Source organism: Microtus pennsylvanicus, chromosome 7 (genome assembly GCF_037038515.1).
Source record: "Microtus pennsylvanicus isolate mMicPen1 chromosome 7, mMicPen1.hap1, whole genome shotgun sequence".
In the NCBI taxonomy this organism is placed as follows: Eukaryota; Metazoa; Chordata; class Mammalia; order Rodentia; family Cricetidae; genus Microtus; species Microtus pennsylvanicus.
This window is the reverse complement of record NC_134585.1, coordinates 72,193,381-72,211,178: the sequence shown is the minus strand read 5'-3', so window position 1 is coordinate 72,211,178 and position 17,798 is coordinate 72,193,381. Positions and strand designations below refer to the sequence as shown.

Genomic DNA, 17,798 nt, shown 5'->3' with positions numbered 1-17,798 from the left:
CCAAGACACAATAGAACTAGCTTGGCTTACTTGCATGGAGAGCCTCTGCATACTGCCTAGCATTTCAGAACACTAGGGAGAAGTGTTGGCCCTAGCACGGAAGTGTGTCTTCTGCTCTAGGAGCCCGAAAAGATCTCCCAGCTATCACACAGTGACACCACCACCACAGTGTTCATATTTTATGCCTGGACACCCACACTCAGCACCCTACTTCCAGAAGCGAATTCCCAAAAAGCCAGGACAAAGCCTGATTTATTGAACCGTACACCCCAGAGATCAGAAAGCGGTGACTTTTTCATGCACATAGATTATGCCCATACAGTCTTTGATATGATAAACTGCCAAGAATATATCATAGCTGTTTCAGGTTGTTGAGTCCAGAGATGACAAGAGATAACAAAGGGACTACTATGTGCTTCCTTCCAATTCAGAGGATAATTATTCAATTCTTGTATGTTTTGGATAAATGGGAAAACAGCAAAAAACAAAAAATCAGTAAACTCTCATTGGCTTATTCTGAGGAAAGCCAACATTTGTACAGCTGATATGGGGCACATTATATAATTATCAAAGACTGAGAATTCTGAGTCATGCAGCAAGACGGCATAAGCGTGGTAGGCAGCCGGAGGAGGGAAGAAGCAGGGGGACGTCACAGGAAAGATACCTTAAGGTAAGCCCTGCATGTCTTCTCTCGTTTTTGGAGCTTTTAAGTAAAAGAAAAGAAAGTCAGAGGTTAGATTTTTATCTGCTGGGAAAAAAAAAAAAACGAGGAAAGAAGAAGTCCTCAAAAATAAAGCTGGTGTTCCTGAATTCCAAGTTGACTAGCTACAGATCTCCTCTAGGCAACTCCATTCACAGCCAAAGCTGTCTATAGACAGTTCTCAGCTCTATTTTGTTGTGTCATTTGTCAAAAGAGAAAAATACATTTATATATAACTGTTGTTTAAAAAATGATAGGTCACTTATCTGAGACTAACTCTAGATCTGAACTTATAAACATTTGAACATGGATGTATATAAACACAAGATGGTAAATAGCACTTAGACTTAACTTAGTAAGAAAAACTTAGTGGTGTGATCAGCATTTTCCTGAAAATGGATATATCCTTCTTTCTAAAGCTGCCACTAATACCACTGTGTGTCACAACTTTGTTTCAAGCACTTAGAGTTGCATGTTCTCACACAATTCATTAATCATGGACCATAGAATCACTCTAGCCACAGATTCTATAGAGAGAGTACTGACCACACTCAGATGGATCAAGTCACCATTAACTAAAACCTGTCATAACTGGTGCCATTGAGAACTTTCAGGGAAAGGGCAACATCGCTTCTTTCTCAGTAATTCTTCTTGAGAAATGAGCAAACTGGGAACTCTGGTCTCTAAGTGTGTGTCTGGGCACTTGGCAGCCACATTTTGAAGGGCTGAGAGCTGACACCCACACAGACCCACGTCCTTTAGAGGCAGAGGTCCTACCTTGTTATAACTCCGCCCAGCGGAATCCTTCTCACTAGGTTTCAGCTCCTGCAGCTGAGCATCCAGGATGTCCACCAATTGCTCCATCAGTCTAACGGAGGAGCTCACATCCCCTGCAAACACAGTCCCCTTGGTGTGCTTAGCCAGTTCATTGGCTAGACTTGCGGCATTTTCTCCACTTCTGATCTGAAACGACAATTGGTATTATCTCAGTAAAACTCCCTTGTCTGTGGCTCTTGGTTCTCTTTAAGCAGCTCTGTTGTGGTGGGGAAAAATTGCAAATATGTCAAAATCTGCAACTAATTGAGACCAATAACTTTCTCTTCATCTGAGAAGATTAAAGGCTTTTAGATCCTTAACACACAAAAGAAATACTTAGCCAGACACAAAAGAAACAACAGGGAAGAGGGGAGACATCCTTTAAATTTTGTTTTCCAGTTGGCTCTCTTTGCCCTGTAACCACGTTCTTGTTATTTGTTTTAAATTTATTCCAGTGTTGCTGATTTCACATCAGATAACAGATAATTCTTGGTGATCCCAATGTTTGTATTTCAAAACAGGTAGAAGGAGGAAGAAAATAAAAGGGTACAACATTACAATGCAAATCAAGGGAGTGATTTCTAGGCCTTTGTAAGGGTCATTTCTCCTTGTGTTGCAGTCGTATGTGACACAAACATCTGTTTGCATTCTGTGGGCTCAGTTGAAAACTTAATGTTCCTTGATTTATTGGGCCAATACACTATTTGTCTTATGAACATCAAAAGAACCAGAATAAACTAAATGTGAATGAAATTAAACAAGTATGCATTTGTTAAACAGCTTAACACAGAACACAGCATACCCCCCAAACAAACAACATTCAAAGACTAGTTTACAGACAAAACTATGCTTTAAAAGAAAAAAAAAAACACAAAAAAATAAAAAAAAGTTTTATACAGAACAAAGAACCACAGAGCCTGGTTTAACATAGAAAACTAAATTATTTATGTTAGAACTTCAAACCCTCAATCAGCACATGACATCAAAACATTCCAATCCACCTTTTGAGCCAGCTGATTCACCCAGTGAGAGGTGCAGTTGCTAAGATCGGGGCCCTTAGGGTTCCATGTTCCTGTGGAAGCCATGCAGAGATACGAGGCCGTTCCTGCAAGAGATGAAGAAAACAACAGGGAAACTGAAGCCAGTGTTTTCAGCAAGCTTTCAGGAAACGGGCTCTGATGATCCTAGACCGTGTGTTCAATTTTGAATTAATGCTAATAGAAATAGATGGCAATAACAGAGAAAAAGTACCATGCAATGCAAAAGATTATAAACAGTGAGCATAAAGTCAGCATAGAAACACCAGGTACTTAGAGCAAAAAGAACCAAAAAAAGCCTCTGATATTCTTGGGACTCATCCAAAGTGAGTTATAATGAGAAAGACAGCTGTAGGGAAGCCTCACTAGAGGCCTGGGGCAAAAGTCTCAGGTCTGACACAGGTAATGTGAGAGGGAATTCTGGGTCCGATCTTAAGTGACTTTGACAGTTTAAAACCCTTATGTTGTGGGAAGAAACTGTATTTGTAATGTAACAAAATAATGGAATTGGCTATTGTAAACATCTCCTCCTAATGAAACTGCTTCGGTGTCTTTAGAAATTGCTCAGTAAACTACAAATGCATATATTGAATTGTGTAATATATGGCAGGAAGTACCTCTCGTTCCCTTGGGACAGGGTCGTTCAACCATCATTCCCCTCTGTGTCTGAGGCCACTTTATCCCCTTCGTGTCTAACGCTTCGCAGAATCTCTCTGGCAGGGGAAAAATATTTGTTACAGGAGGAATTTTGGTTGTAGAAACTGCCGGAGGTGGCTTTGTCCCTCGGCTTCCTTCCTGAGGTCCAGCTACTGTGGTGCTCACGGGGCCTCTCTGTGAAGTAGTGCTTGTGGTTGACACTGTGGTTTTGAACAGCTCAGCTGAAGAAGTTATTGTCACAGCTGTGGTAGGCACTATGAAAAAAAGATGAGTGTATTAATCTCAAACACACCCTCATGCTCACCTACCAGCACACATATGTGAATGTATGCATGCATACACACACCCCTTCACCCATCCATATGTCCCAAATCAACAAACAGCATTATAATAGGGAAGGAGAAGAAGAAAAAAAATCACTACTATTACAATTTATTCATAAGATTCAAAAATGACTGTTAAACCGGTTATAGCTCAGCCCCCAGTGAAATATGACCCCATGGTTTAAGTACAATCTCTTCATAAAGCACAAAACAAAGGAAGGCAGTGCAGGAAAATTCTATTATACAAACATACTTTCAACAAATGCAAAAGATCAAGGGGGAAATAAACCTCTGACAATTATGGATAATTAGGATGATGAAAGATTTGAAGTCACCCACTCCACATTCTGCAGGACAACAAGCACTGGCATCTTTACAGCCAACAGCCATTGTTGCGTGAGGGATTTCTGAGCATGCCCTACTCCATCTAAACCAAAGACAAGTTTGGCACACTCTGCTGCTCTGGGTTTGGCGTCTTTACTTTGTGAAGGTGGGGGATGAAGGGCAGAGCTCACCATGGAGTTATGTATCCAGACAGGGGTCAGAACGGATCATGAATTCAAAAACCAACCTTTCATTATCTCACTGACCCTTAGTAGAGAGTATAAAAAAATACAGAACTACAGTTATACATTTAAGAAAACAAACAAACAAACAAAAAACTCACAAAACAAACAAACAAACAAAAAAATATTTTTAAGGAAAGTTTTCTTTGTGTGGTTTTCCAATATTGCTATCAAAGAGTTTAATCAAGTAGATTTGATCACCATTAATAACTAAGTATTGAAAAACCTGTTAGCCAAAATTTACTGCCACTTAAAATCTGACAGAAAATATCCCAAAGTTTTATTCATATTCACAGATATTACAAATTTATTCTAAAAACCTTATGTATAGGGTGCCTCAAATTTAAAATATACAAGTATTTTATTTTTATCTTAAAATATTAACATTGTTATGCTCAGGTGAAACTATCTTAGTGAAATCTATCACTAAATAATTAATTTTGTGTTTTACCTGTACACAAGAAACAAACTGCAATACTGAGTATTAAAAATATATTCAAACACACTACCATGCTCAATATTTTAGGCTCTGACCTACAAATATTTATGCAACTATGAATAGTTGAGAGCATGCCAAATTAGTAATTAAAGGTATATTTCTGGGGTAACTTCTAGTTATCATTACATACATGAAACTTCGGTCCTTCCTTCCTCCTCCTATCTCAGTGAGAAAGCCTTAAGCATGTGTTTTATTTCTAGGCTAAAATGATTGGTCGTGTGAGAGGTGTCTATGTCCATCAGTCAAATCACATGCCTAGCCAGCTGCTGCGGAAAAGTATTCAAAGCTGTCTGTCTTTTGTCTCTGGAAGTTCCCTCCTGACATCTTGTTAAACCTGTGTAATTTTCTTTTGATTACAATGCAGCCAGGCTTTCGGTGCCTTCTCAATTAACATTTGTCAAAGCATCACAATCTTTAGCAAATCTGTCAGAAGACTGCTGCTGACTCGAGTCGTGAGGAGGGAGCGAGAAACCAGCGGGAACTGAGAACGGGGCAGCACGGCATGGTTATACCACCGTACGGATCCTGACACCATACTAATCAGAGCACGTGGAATCACTCCGATATGCATTAGTACCCCAATTACTGAGTGTTAGCTATGCTTCGGCAAAGTGTAAAGCAACGCAAACAGCACGCTCTCACTGGACGCATGCAGCATGGAGCAGCCATGCAGCCATGTACTTCCTGTCAAGATATTAAACCATCAGGAGCAACTAGAATTTGTGGGATTTTTGAAGACAGAAATTTAGTGATACTTCAAGGCAAAAGTTTTTGTATTTAATATTGAAGATATGTTTCTAAAAATCATTATCTCTTTCCATGAAGAGAGACAAATGTCAGTGGGGCATCTGGCAGTGATAAAAGCTGGTATTTACTCAGCATACATAGCCAGATGTCATGACAACCAACAGTCTGGATCAATAGATCAAATCTTACCACTGCTCCATGATACAGGCACAATTTATCTTTTTATACATGTGGAAATTTGACCATGGAGAAGTCAGGTGACTGATTTAAGGTCACCTGGTTATCCTCTTCAAAGTTTGATCTTACTTTTCTAGGTAAGAGATTGTTCAAAAAGAGAGAAAGGACAGAGTTAGGGAAAGCAATCTGCCCTTGGTCTGGAACAAGGAAAGATCAAACTGCATCATGAACATAGCAAGAGGTTCAAACGTGGAGAACATTCTCTGAAGAACAGCACGAAACAGAATTGTAATGTAAATACCAACCCCTTTTACAAGGCTCTGTTTATCAGGACATCCTGGCAAACATTTGGTTGGACTGACTTAGCACTTTGCCTACCATGTATCATTTGAGTGACATCAAAGAGTCAGTGCTAATGAACACATTGGCTTGGTACCCAGGAAGACTTTAATGAGCAGAAAACAATTTTCTCTACCATTTACTATCAGTGGAAAGATACTCAGAAAATGTGACATACTGAATGTTTTGTAGACATAAACAAAACTGGCTCCTTTGCTGAAACATGTCTTCATGTTACGGAATTTTCAGACTTCTCATAGTCAAGACAAACAAATATTCAGAAAATGACTCACACTGACTAAAGACATACTATTTTGTTGTTAATACTGGGATATCAGAGCTATTGAAAGGTTAAGAAATATGAAGTTATATGGATAGACTGAAGCATTAAAATAAAACCAAAAAGGTTTTTTTTTTTATTTTTGAGACCATTTCTAGATAGAGGTAAAGAGAGACAATTGGAACTAATTTAAGACAACAAAGAAAATTACTCAAAGGGGAGAACAAAGCTAAATATTCAAATATTATTTTAAAAAGGATCAGAGAAATAATATACTTGTGCCATCAGAAATAGAAAGGCTTGATCTAAAACTGAGAAGAGTGTTGGAAGTGATGAGCTATCAAGGTGAACAATGCACACAAAAGGAAAAGACGATTTCTCAGCGCCCTTTATACCTTTGGCTACATACAAGGCACAGCTCATAAAACTGCTTCCCCTCCCTGCTTTTTTATTGTTTTGTTTGTTATATACTGTGTAGGCTGTTCTGAAATCCTGGAGGCTTTTCTTCCCAAGAACCCAGTTCATTAAGACTTAAGTATGAATTTTAGCTGCAGAAGACAGTCGCTGTTTTACGGAAAGTGAAGACTCAATTCTTCCGGGTGCTCTGTCCCCTAGCCTTATTCTTTTCTTGAATCTTGCTTCTGGAAAGCTGAATGTGGCTTATTGGTTTGACCTAAATCTATTGACTAGGATACTTCTGCGAGACCCCACCTCTAGGCATTATATAGAACACACACCTCAGAAGAGAAAGACAGGTCTCTAGAAGCCAAAAAAGATACATTATGAAGAGAGAGAATAAGAATATGGGTCAAACAGCAGCAAGAAAAAAATTAGGTCAGGTAAAATGTTTTATTACTTAGGGTTTAATAAGGGGTCAATATGAATTTTTATGTTCTGGGATTATGGAAGAATGGCTGACTATTTGGGAAGATAAAGCACTGTCATGGGGAGTCTCGCTTGGTGCACATCTCATTGTCAAACTAGTAAGGACTCTCTCTGAGAAACACCTAAATCACCAAAGCCTTCTGGACTGGAATTGCACCACGAAATGCACTAACACAGAGATCGCATGTGGGAAAGCCACTGTTACCTATTCTCGTATTTAATGCTATGTTCTGAGACAAGGTGGGTCACTGTGCTATGGTAAAAGGAATCTATACTCAATGACTACAACCTCTGTGCTACACCATTCTCAACCCTTCCACTATTGCCTCAATAGCAATTAGTAGCTGTTAAGGCATTCCCTCCCTCCCTCTTTTTGTTCTCCTAGTAAGGGAGAAAGATTTACTGCCACACAAAACAAATGTAACAGTTGTCAAGGTGAAGCAGTATACAAAAAAAGTGAACCAGGGATCAATACAATTTTAACCAATGCCTGAAGCCATAATACAATTTTAGTCAATGCCTTAAGTCGGCCTTTTGCAAGGCCGAAGGATGAAACAGAAGCATTGTAGTACCTTTTAGAAAAATTAAGATGCATGAAGCATCCCAAACAGCTAGCCTCTAGAGCAAACAGACATCACATACTTTAAAACAAATGATTCTAAGAGGCTATCAGTAAAGATTTATGCTGTTAAAGGAGACTTAGCTCCTGAAAATTTAACAACAGATTTTACAACCACATTTTTAAACCAAGACTCTCCAGGCACACATGATTCATCAGTATGCCGCCAGTGGTCTTTCTTTAAAGTAGAACTCAACACGTATTTGGTACTCTATGAAGATTCGGATTTGAAATTCAATTATAGGCAGCTCTTCTTTCTACTTTTAGGGTCTGGGCCATATGACAATATTTAGAACCTATTAAGGACACATCTAAAGAGAAGTGTTAGTGTGTTAGTGAGTGTAAATATCTCTACCTTCAGTGCCTTAGGAGATGGGTGTGTTTCACCTTGGTGTAAAGATTAATTTCATTACTTCACAAGTTTTTCAGTTTTAAAATTTGATTCCCTTCTAAATGTAAAAATTCCAATTGACTCAGGGAATGAAACATTAATTGATACCATAAACCTAAAAACATTATTCATTTGAAAAGACACCATTAGTACACATTCTATGATAATCATTAACAAGTTACTCTTTTATCCTGAGTGTGAAGTAATCTCTTTGTAAATAAAATATTAACACTATTATACCCAGAATCCATTTCTCATAGAACTGAAATCACTTGATAAATCAAATTATATTTCGAAATCATAACACTGCTTTCCTAAATAATGCTCCTTCTTGAATATACTTTAGGTTCCCCTATAAGTCAAGAAAATGGTAGCAGACTTATCACAGTTCATTTGGACACACTTAAAACACATAGTTTATTAGGAAATGAAAATGTGCAATTGTTACATGATGCAAGAGGAAGAAATTTGAAGGCGTCCTCTCCTACCCAGAGCACCGATGTCAAAACTCCTGAACATGTGACCCTGGCTTTGAGTGTCAAACCTAGGCATTCTCTTGGGGCATCCTAACACACATTTCCCTTAACCACTGGTGCCAAGAAGTTTAAAAGTCTGTGAAAATACTGTAATCAGCTCAGAATACAGGTAAGGAAAAAAATCGTTAATGGGTTTGTAGGAATTACTGTATGTTTAGCAATGAAATACAACACTCGGCAATGCAATGACTTCATTTCTTGAAGTCAACATGCAACTCAACAAACTGAGCAAAAGAAAATTGTGCAAAACAGGGCTGCAGTATAGATCATCCCTTGTGATCTAACTGTGAAGAAAAACTTGGGGAAAACTCAGAAGTCTTCTGAAAGTAAGTAGTACAAACCACAGTGAGCTGAGGTCAAACATTCTTACCTTGGGCAGGATCAGGTGGACCAAACTCCAGAGAATATCGTAAGATAAAGTTATTATTCCATACATAGAGCTGGTTGTCTCTTGGATTGTAATCCACTGCAGCGATATACTGATACTGGTTGGGGAAAGGAACATCCACGTATTCTCCCCTGCTTAAGCGAGTGTTGTAAATGTAATCAATCGTGTTCTTGCCTGCTTCACTTTCATTGTCTTGGTACACTGACCTGACCACATAGAGAACTCCACATATCATGAAAGCATTGGACGCGGCACGCTTGTCATATACCGTCTCCCATGTTGCTTCGAATCGAAGAGTGTATGGATTTAGCTGGCTAATTACTATCATCCCATTGTTCTGCTCGGTGGCGTAAATGACCCACAAGCCATTTTCATCCACTGCCAGGTCAATATCCGTCTTCCCGCCCCATCGGTAGGGTGATGTATCATGGTAGTTGGCGTAGTTGATTATGGCCTCACCACTCTTAATTCTAGTCCGCAAGTCAAATTTCACAATATTTCTCGTTCTCTCTTTGTTGAAGAAGACAGCTCCGTCATATACCACAAAGCCAGTACCGTCTACTCGGTTTGGAAGTTTGTATGTTGTTGTCTGGCGGCTGTTTTGAAAATCTTCTAAAGAAGCATATTCTATTAAAGTATCAGTGCGGTAGGGAGTCCAGGGCATAAAATAAATTTTATCTGCAGCCTGAAGAGGGTCCTTGCACCAAGCACCAGCCTTTTGCTCAGCTTCATATATAGATGGTGAGTCCACAATAGCTTTCAAGGTCCCAGGACACACAAAAACTAGCAGCCACAGAGAAAAGACAAGAAGTAAGTTATTTTTTTAAAAAAAGATACAAGCTATCACACATTTTTATTGAACACAAATCAAAGAGGAAAAATTCATTTCGTACAGCATTCAGTTTTTACAAGTTTATATTTTATCCGCATTAGCCATGTTTTCCCAAGATTTTCTAATCGAGGTACCAGTGTACAGAGCAGCTGGCATTTATTTTCTTAAACAGAAACCTACAATTAAGATCATTCATAACTAAGATAAAATTTAGATTTCTGAATTGCGATTTTATCTGATAATTTGGTAATGCATGCATCAAAACTTGGAGCCTGTGCTTGAGAGTGAATAAGTATTCTATCCCAACCCATACATTATGACTTCTAATCCCTCACACCTTTGACACCTCCCACAAATAAGTCTAATAAAACAGAACACTCAATGCAAAGACTTATTTTCAGCTTTTTTTTTTATAGAAGTTACAGGTGCTTCGAATTGGAGAATATAAATTTTAGGAAAATGCAGTCGGGAGCAGAGAAAAGTCAACACAAGGGAAGCATAATGAGATGACCAGGAGACCCTGTAACCATGGCATGCTACGGAGAGGGTTCTGGAAGCCAGGCAAGATGACACTTCAATAACAAGAAAATATCCAAGGGTGTCAGAGAGAGAGAGAGAGAGAGACAGAGGGTAGAAAAGAAACAGAAAGGGCATCTCCCCTTCGCCGACTTCAGAATTTTACCCCATCGCCAGATCAGCAGCCATACAATGTCATTGTGGACAGCTGCCGCCTTTATGAGGTGCAATATGAGGTCCTGCCGGTCATTTTCATACAGGAGTGTTGCAGGGAAGGGGAGGGAGGAGGGTCACATCCATAAGGCACATAACAGGGAGCTGGGGTTGAGACTGGACATTATTTACCTTTTTGCTCCACTTCTATTTTAAGCATCGGAAGAAAAATGAAAAAAAAGTGCAAGGAAAAAAAGAAAAAAGATTAAAAATAAATTGACTATTATTAGTCTAAGATTGAATTCGTAATAGATGCTAAACACAGGAAGAATAAGGAAGTTGTACTACTTTGGATAAAGAGAAACACACAGGAGAACCTAGCAGGAGAGAGATTCTAAAGTTACATGAAAGAACACGGATCAATCATTTTAGTAGATTAAGGAGGCAAGACAAATAAGTTGGCATGCTGCTTCACTTAGTGTGCCTTAATAAATAATGAAACTCTTCACTAATGCAAGCTAAACAGACTCTTGCCTTGCCAAAGCCACCCCGCGTTCTGAGCGAGGTTTCCTTTATATATGGGCACCACAGACATAAAAGCATGCGCAGGTGTGTCATCTCCACTTGGTCTGTGTGAGCTTAATTATCAAGCTGGTTCATTACATAAGCATGGAAGGAAAATGTATTTATGAGACTGACAACTTGACTTTGGAGTTTGAGTCAAATTTAATAGATATCGAGATGGCTACACTTCCCCAAATATATTTAAGGTGAGAAGTAACTACATAGTCATGCATCTAGTATATTTCAATTATTTCCTATTTTTACAAAAATACATCTTAACCATTTAACAAAATGCCCCCCTTCCAGAAATATATAAATCTCCCCTCACCCAGTAGGGATTTTAAAGGGGTAGATAAGGTCCATTAAGTATTAGCAAATTTACTTAAGGTTACGTATACATTACAAAATCCCATAAAATTACATATATAATATGCATTATAAAACTTGCAATATTAAGTCTATTAAATAAAAAGTAAGCAAAATACATACAAGGGAAAAGCAAGCACAGGTGGCAGGGAGGAAAAGGAAGAAAGAATCATGATTAGCTCATTATGACATTGTTTTCCACCATTGTTATTAACATCAAAAGCAAGTTAGCATGCAACAACTGCCATACCCAGCACTCACACCAAGGATCTTGATCCACAGACCCCATAAGAGGGAAAGGCTTGCACAGGGTAGACCTGGCCCAGGCAGGACATAGGAGTGATAGGGAGTAACCCTATGTGGTTATGGAAGTGGACGACGCACCAAGGAAGGTGCAATAAGATCCTAGTAGACACGTAGTCTCCTACAATGGGGACCCACACAGTGCAACTCTGAGATTCAGTGGAGGCTGTCCAGTCTGTGGCCTGGGTATTAAAAACCGACTCCACTGACGCTGTATTTCCTCTTCTTCCCTTTCAAAAAGCACCCATCTGTGACTAGTGATGATTCAGAGTGGAGTTGCACATTTTATTACAATCTCAGCTTGATTACATATTTTTTTAGAAGTATAATTATTCGTCAAGATAAAACAGTGACCTTCTGGAACTCCTTTGAGAGAAACATCACACAAATATTTTTTTAGAAGAATTGCCATAGTAACAGCATATAATTTCTAAATTAAGCTACAACCTGCTTAACCAACAAGGTCTGTATAAGCACTTTCAGAGAACACACTTGTTCTGATTGGTGTGCTTCTCGCTGTACGAGGGGAAGGCAGGACAAGTGCAGTGTGCTGTTTTGGAAGCAACACTGTCTCTGTGGCTCGTGGATGTAGCATCACTCCTCCATAAGGAGCACACAGTACCTGCTCAGAATCAATAATGGACAGGCACGGTGGAAGAAGGAGAAAAAGACAGAGCATTCGTGCTGAGGATGCTCACACTGCATTTATAGACAGCTATATCGTTCCTTGAGGAAATAATTTTATTCACATAAAGCAATTAGGGATAACGGGTAGGAATAATACTTCATACAATGCTTACTTATTACAAAGGAACTTTGAAGTCAGTTCCGTGAAAAGATTAAGGAAAATGCATTCTGTGCTGTCCACTCACTGAAGATCACTGGGTTATTTTTATTTGACAGAGTAAAATTATAGTGCAGTTACTGAGCAAAACATAAACAGAAATTACTTCATTTATTTATGATTTGAACCATATCACGTAAAGGGAAACAGAATTGTTATGAATTTTATACAACTTGAAATTCAAGTGAAAATTACATCCAAAGGCAAATTTTTTAAGAAAAATAAAACCTTTGATGATTGATCTTTAAAAAAAAAATCTCCATAAGGAATTTTATAAAATCAAAACGTGTAGGTATCTGTCATATCAGCCAAAATTCTATCTACCAGGGATATAAAAATACAATAAAATTAACAATAATCTGCATTCATAATCACATGCCAAATATATGCAAATAGTCTTAGCAGACTCTACGAATTAATTTATAAGGATATATTCAATATTCTATGAACCAAACACACAAGTACACACCCATCAACATCAGCAGAGGACTCCATGATGTACAAGACAGAAAATGAACCCAGATTGACTACACCTACATACTCTGTATCTGAAGTGACACACTATTTCATTTGAAATAATCTCACATTTATTCATTGATAGCAATTTAATTCATTGACATGAATGCAATTTACTCATCAAATGAGAGAACGTGTAGGTAGCATTAGGATAAAATCCTTCTATACTGTGGCAATTTGAAATAAGTAGGCACAAGGTTGAAGAGGAATGCCTGCTTATAAGATGGGAACTCCAGTCTGAACAATCCCTTTTTTCTCCAAGGTCCCTAATGACTCTTTAATGTACAGTTACATGCTGTAATACCTGCATCCTATACACAATAAAAAATGCCTTGCATGTGCACGATTTTCATACGGATGCTACTTGGACAAATGAAAAAGGGCACATGTAATATACCTGCCTGTTTACAAAATAAACTGACCAGCGGCATTTCTCATGTTCTCTGCTGAGTGCATTTATTGCCATGTTTTCTGAAGTCATGGAAAGTCTTTGGCATCATTTAGAACAGGATGGTGCACTTTGGAGTATATGAAGTTCCTGGAGGATTTATTATGGATAGAGACTGGCATTAAGCCAAGTGGTGAGGCGTACACAATAAACTTTATATGATAGAGACTTTTTTTTAGTCTAAGTAATGTGAGAAATGGGTGTGTAAAATCTATGGAAAAGCAAATACATTGTTAAGATAAGGAATGGTCCAATCATGTGAGGAGAGGCGATCACAGAAAGGAGCATAAGGAACAAGAAGAGGGGAGAATGGGGAGCAATGAGGATATGGAAGATTAGAATAGCCCAAGAACACCCTGCATTACAGTTTAACATGAGCTACCGCCGCGTGGTGCATAGTGTGTCACTACCGTACGGTATATAGTTTAACATGAGCTACCGCCGCGTGGTGCATAGTGTGTCACTACCGTACGGTATATAGTTTAACATGAGCTACCGCCGCGTGGTGCATAGTGTGTCACTACCGTACGGTATATAGGAATAAGAAGCACTTCTACTCTACAAAGAGGAAGAAGGTCATAGACTTAGTTCTGCCTCTTGCAAACATCTAGAAAGGCAACAGCAAATTAATTACTGGGTTTACTTTTTATTTTGAAGGACAAAAACTAAATAAAAAAAAGGCAAATACTTCTCTGAGTACAGCTATTGGTAAGTTTAGTGCACAATACACATTACTTCTGGAGAACTGAAAAGTAAAATTTTGAAAGTTAGACGTTCCAGAAGATATCCACATTTTCTTTTCTTTAAACAGCACAAGGAATTACTTAAGAGTCTGAAAGTAATATTTGCTTAACACTGTCCTTGGTGTCTTAGACTAGGTTACAGGGACCAGGTTGCAGAAAGACACAATTCTTGACAGCTCTGACTGATTCCACTGTTTGGGAATGGATGCTGTATTCCTTCTCTAATTTGAGGACAGAAACCAGGCTGAATTCAAGGGAGAGGGACTTCGTGAAACAAAAATTTTGGTTAGCTCAAAAGAATACAGTGTTCCTCATGTGGCACAGGAGAGTGATTAAGTAAAGCCACCGCACTACACAGGAGCAATGTTTTAAGAGACCGGCTCACTCTGGGGCTTCCAATCCTACAAATGGTACAGAAGATACTGAAAACACAAAGCGCATCCGTTTCACGTAACACAGGAACACAAAGCAGGGACGAGAAGAGAAAGATCATATGTGTTTGGCCTTTAACTGACACCACACGCGCACAGAATCAATTTATGGGAACTGTGGCTGAGAGGACAGAGCATCTCTTCACAGTATACGCTATAATGTGTCGTCACCTTCATGTATTGGCCTTAATTATCAGAATTTGGCCTTCTGGGGTTTCTATGTTGAGATGGGGGTCTTCCTACAGTGCCCACGATGGCCTCAATCATCCTGATGACTCTGCCTACAAGGAGCTGGGACTACAGACACACATATGAAAACATCCAGCTCTAACTTTGGCACGTTTTGGTTGTTGTTTAGATTTAAAGTATAGAAAAGTTTCTGAAACTAGCAAAAGTACTAAGCTAACACTGTTACTTCAACTGTCTCTGCACTCTTGTGACAGTAATGTTTCCTTTAACTTAAAAAAAGGAAAGGAGAAAAACATCACTTCTAAACTACCTTGTGATAATTAGGCAATATACTCAAACTTCTAGGTTGTCTAAACTACGAAGGCATTTTCTCCCCTATCCAATATATGAAATATAATTGAGAAGTATGCATTCTGAGACCGGAAGGAACATACTGACACCTGCTTAGAAAATTTCCAGTTAGAAAAAGTCCTCCTGCAAAATAGTAAACATGGTGCTTACAGTTAAAAGTAGAAACAGGTACAAGACGTTTGAATGATTTTTCTGTACTCTTAGCTTTGTTTTAAGCATTAAAACTTCCTCACCAAATCTGGTAAAAAGAATTCTTCCTTCCAGGACACAGAAGAAAGGGAAGAGCTCTTGCCTCAGTTCCTGTTCTGGTAGCTTTTACCAAGCACTCATGTTACCACGACAGCAGGTAGCCATTCAAATGCTTCACTATTAGAACGGAAGTCAATTCCTTCTTCAGAAAACTGCGAGCCAAACCAATTTGTCAGCAACTGGTATTGGGCAAAGTACAGATTTCTATCTGCCCTATTGAATAGCTAATTCAAGTTTGTTTTCTGGAAAAACACTAGCCTTAAAAGCCAAACACTTAAGAACACAGACAGACACTTGGCCAGCATCACACTATGGCTTCTTTCCACACTTCATGAAGCTAATTGGAGTCCCGGGTCTGGGAGCGCTTTGCATGCATAATGGTTTTGTAGGCCGTAAACATACGCTTCTTTCACATGTGTAGTCTTTCAGTTCCAACACGGAACGCTGGAGAAAGGAGAAAAATACAAACTTCATACTTACTGTAAGGAACACATTCATATTGAACTTCAAGGTATTTGTAAGTGCCGGGACATGGGTCAGGAAATACATCTGACCCGGTAACTACTACACACTGCGTTCGATTGTTGCACCTGGAAAACAGAATCAACCAAGCCTATGAAACAGTGCACTTATTGTTTACTTGAGAAATATAATATAGAACTTAGTCATGAACCAACAAATGCAGATGAAATAAGATGACACTATCAAACCCTTATTTTCTTGGCTTTTAATTTCTGTATCAAGGGTCACACTAAATTGTAAGTAAAAGTAAAAAGAAAATTGTTAATGGTTTTCAAATATACTATTATGTTTTAATTTTGTCATATCCAATAGGTCCTAGGAGACAAAACAACCAGGTCACTCGATAACATATTCAAGAATTAAACCTTACACCCAGAAAAGGCACCATCAAACCCAGGGCTGTAAGCAGAACAGCTAAGCAGGAACTTGTCACAACACACCGAAACACATGCAGACCCAGATTTCAGCCTCTATGTCCAGTTTCTGCTATGTGTTCTTACCCAGGCACTGTCTACACTCATGAACACGAGGCATTTGCTAGCACTTCCTACCTTACATGTGGAGGCCTGCATAATGACAGAGGCACTAAAACGTCCAGCAGAGTGCCTGGAGCACCGTGAATGTCTCAGCGCTCTTGCAGCTTTTCACAGAAGCTCGGATTCTGTCCGTGGTGTGACTGTGTACCGGGATGTTCTGAAGGTTAATATTAAAGGTGATGCCATGAACACAATGCCTAAAATGTCTTATATATTACTGTGTGGAAGTATTCACTTTGTTGTCGTCGCTGTCATTAGGTCAGCAAGGATACTGGAATTAAGCTGGTATTCCAGGCAGGATGGTGCCTGAGTTATATAAATGGGCCCAGATGGTCTTCTCTTAAGCTTTGTAAAAGCCAGAACTATTTCTTTTATAATTTGATTTGATTACAGCCCAGTGGAATGGAATGTTTGCAGGGGTTTCATTACACTTCTTGATAGTATATACATTAAGAAGGCAAAGCAAGCAGAACCAGGGCATTATTAGAAAATTTATTCAACAATTTGAATACCAAATATTCTATGGTGCATAAAATAACCGAAGTATAAAATAGCGCCGTAGAGCAGTCTGGGAAAAGCAGACCCGCTCCCAGCACAGGAATCCCGGGATGGTGGGAGCAGAGTCATACTAACGAGGGAGACATGCTAAGTCACGCACACTGGTACCACTGCAACTCTCAAAATCCCAGAGAGCTGTCCTGAAGAGAAGTAAAGCAGAAACGATCTACAGGATTAAATGGCTACAGTTTCTAATTTAAAATATATTACAGTGAATTTCAGTGACTCCACAATATTGAGTAAATTGTAACTAAGATTGAAATGATGCACTGCAAACATTAAACCAGTTAGCTTTGATCTCAACAGTCCCTGAGACAATACGGTATTTTGTTGGTAAGACATCCTGTCCCATGAATTTGGATGATGTAAGTGGTTCATCTCATACAACATAGTGCTTTGTTCTGTTCTTTCTCTTTCCTCCCACCTGCCCCAATCATTTGAAGAAACTGACTATGGTTCACCACTTAATAAAATGAATTATTTTAACATAAATCACAGAAACAATTTTGTATTGTAAAATTTAAAATGAAGGGTGGATTTGCTATTTCTCAATGGTTCAGTATCTTGTGTTTTAACTCCTACAGAAACACAATTCTGACATTTCATTTCTTTTCATTCCTGGTTTAGCAGTAAGAAATTTCAGTGCTTCTTAAACCTCACATGATCTTCCAGGTGTCCTCACACCTATGCTGGTCTCTGGAAAACACTCAAGTCTTG

General features: G+C 38.8%; 1 protein-coding gene across 19 annotated transcripts in view; it reads right to left on the bottom strand.

Annotated features, from left to right (window-relative positions):
- Positions 1-17,798, bottom strand: part of Adgrl2 (adhesion G protein-coupled receptor L2) — a 612,895-nt gene that overhangs the window by 35,414 nt on the left and 559,683 nt on the right. For 13 of the 19 annotated variants that reach the window (XM_075981092.1, XM_075981094.1, XM_075981095.1 and 10 more), the window contains 6 exons: positions 15,946-16,055; positions 8,943-9,743; positions 3,171-3,464; positions 2,518-2,621; positions 1,478-1,663; positions 665-703 (listed from right to left, as the gene is read on the bottom strand). In XM_075981092.1, coding sequence (XP_075837207.1) covers positions 665-703; positions 1,478-1,663; positions 2,518-2,621; positions 3,171-3,464; positions 8,943-9,743; positions 15,946-16,055 — 1,534 coding nt within the window. The remainder of the gene's footprint in view (positions 1-664; positions 704-1,477; positions 1,664-2,517; positions 2,622-3,170; positions 3,465-8,942; positions 9,744-15,945; positions 16,056-17,798) is intronic. The other 6 variants (XM_075981097.1, XM_075981102.1, XM_075981111.1 and 3 more) reach the window with 1 other exon arrangement.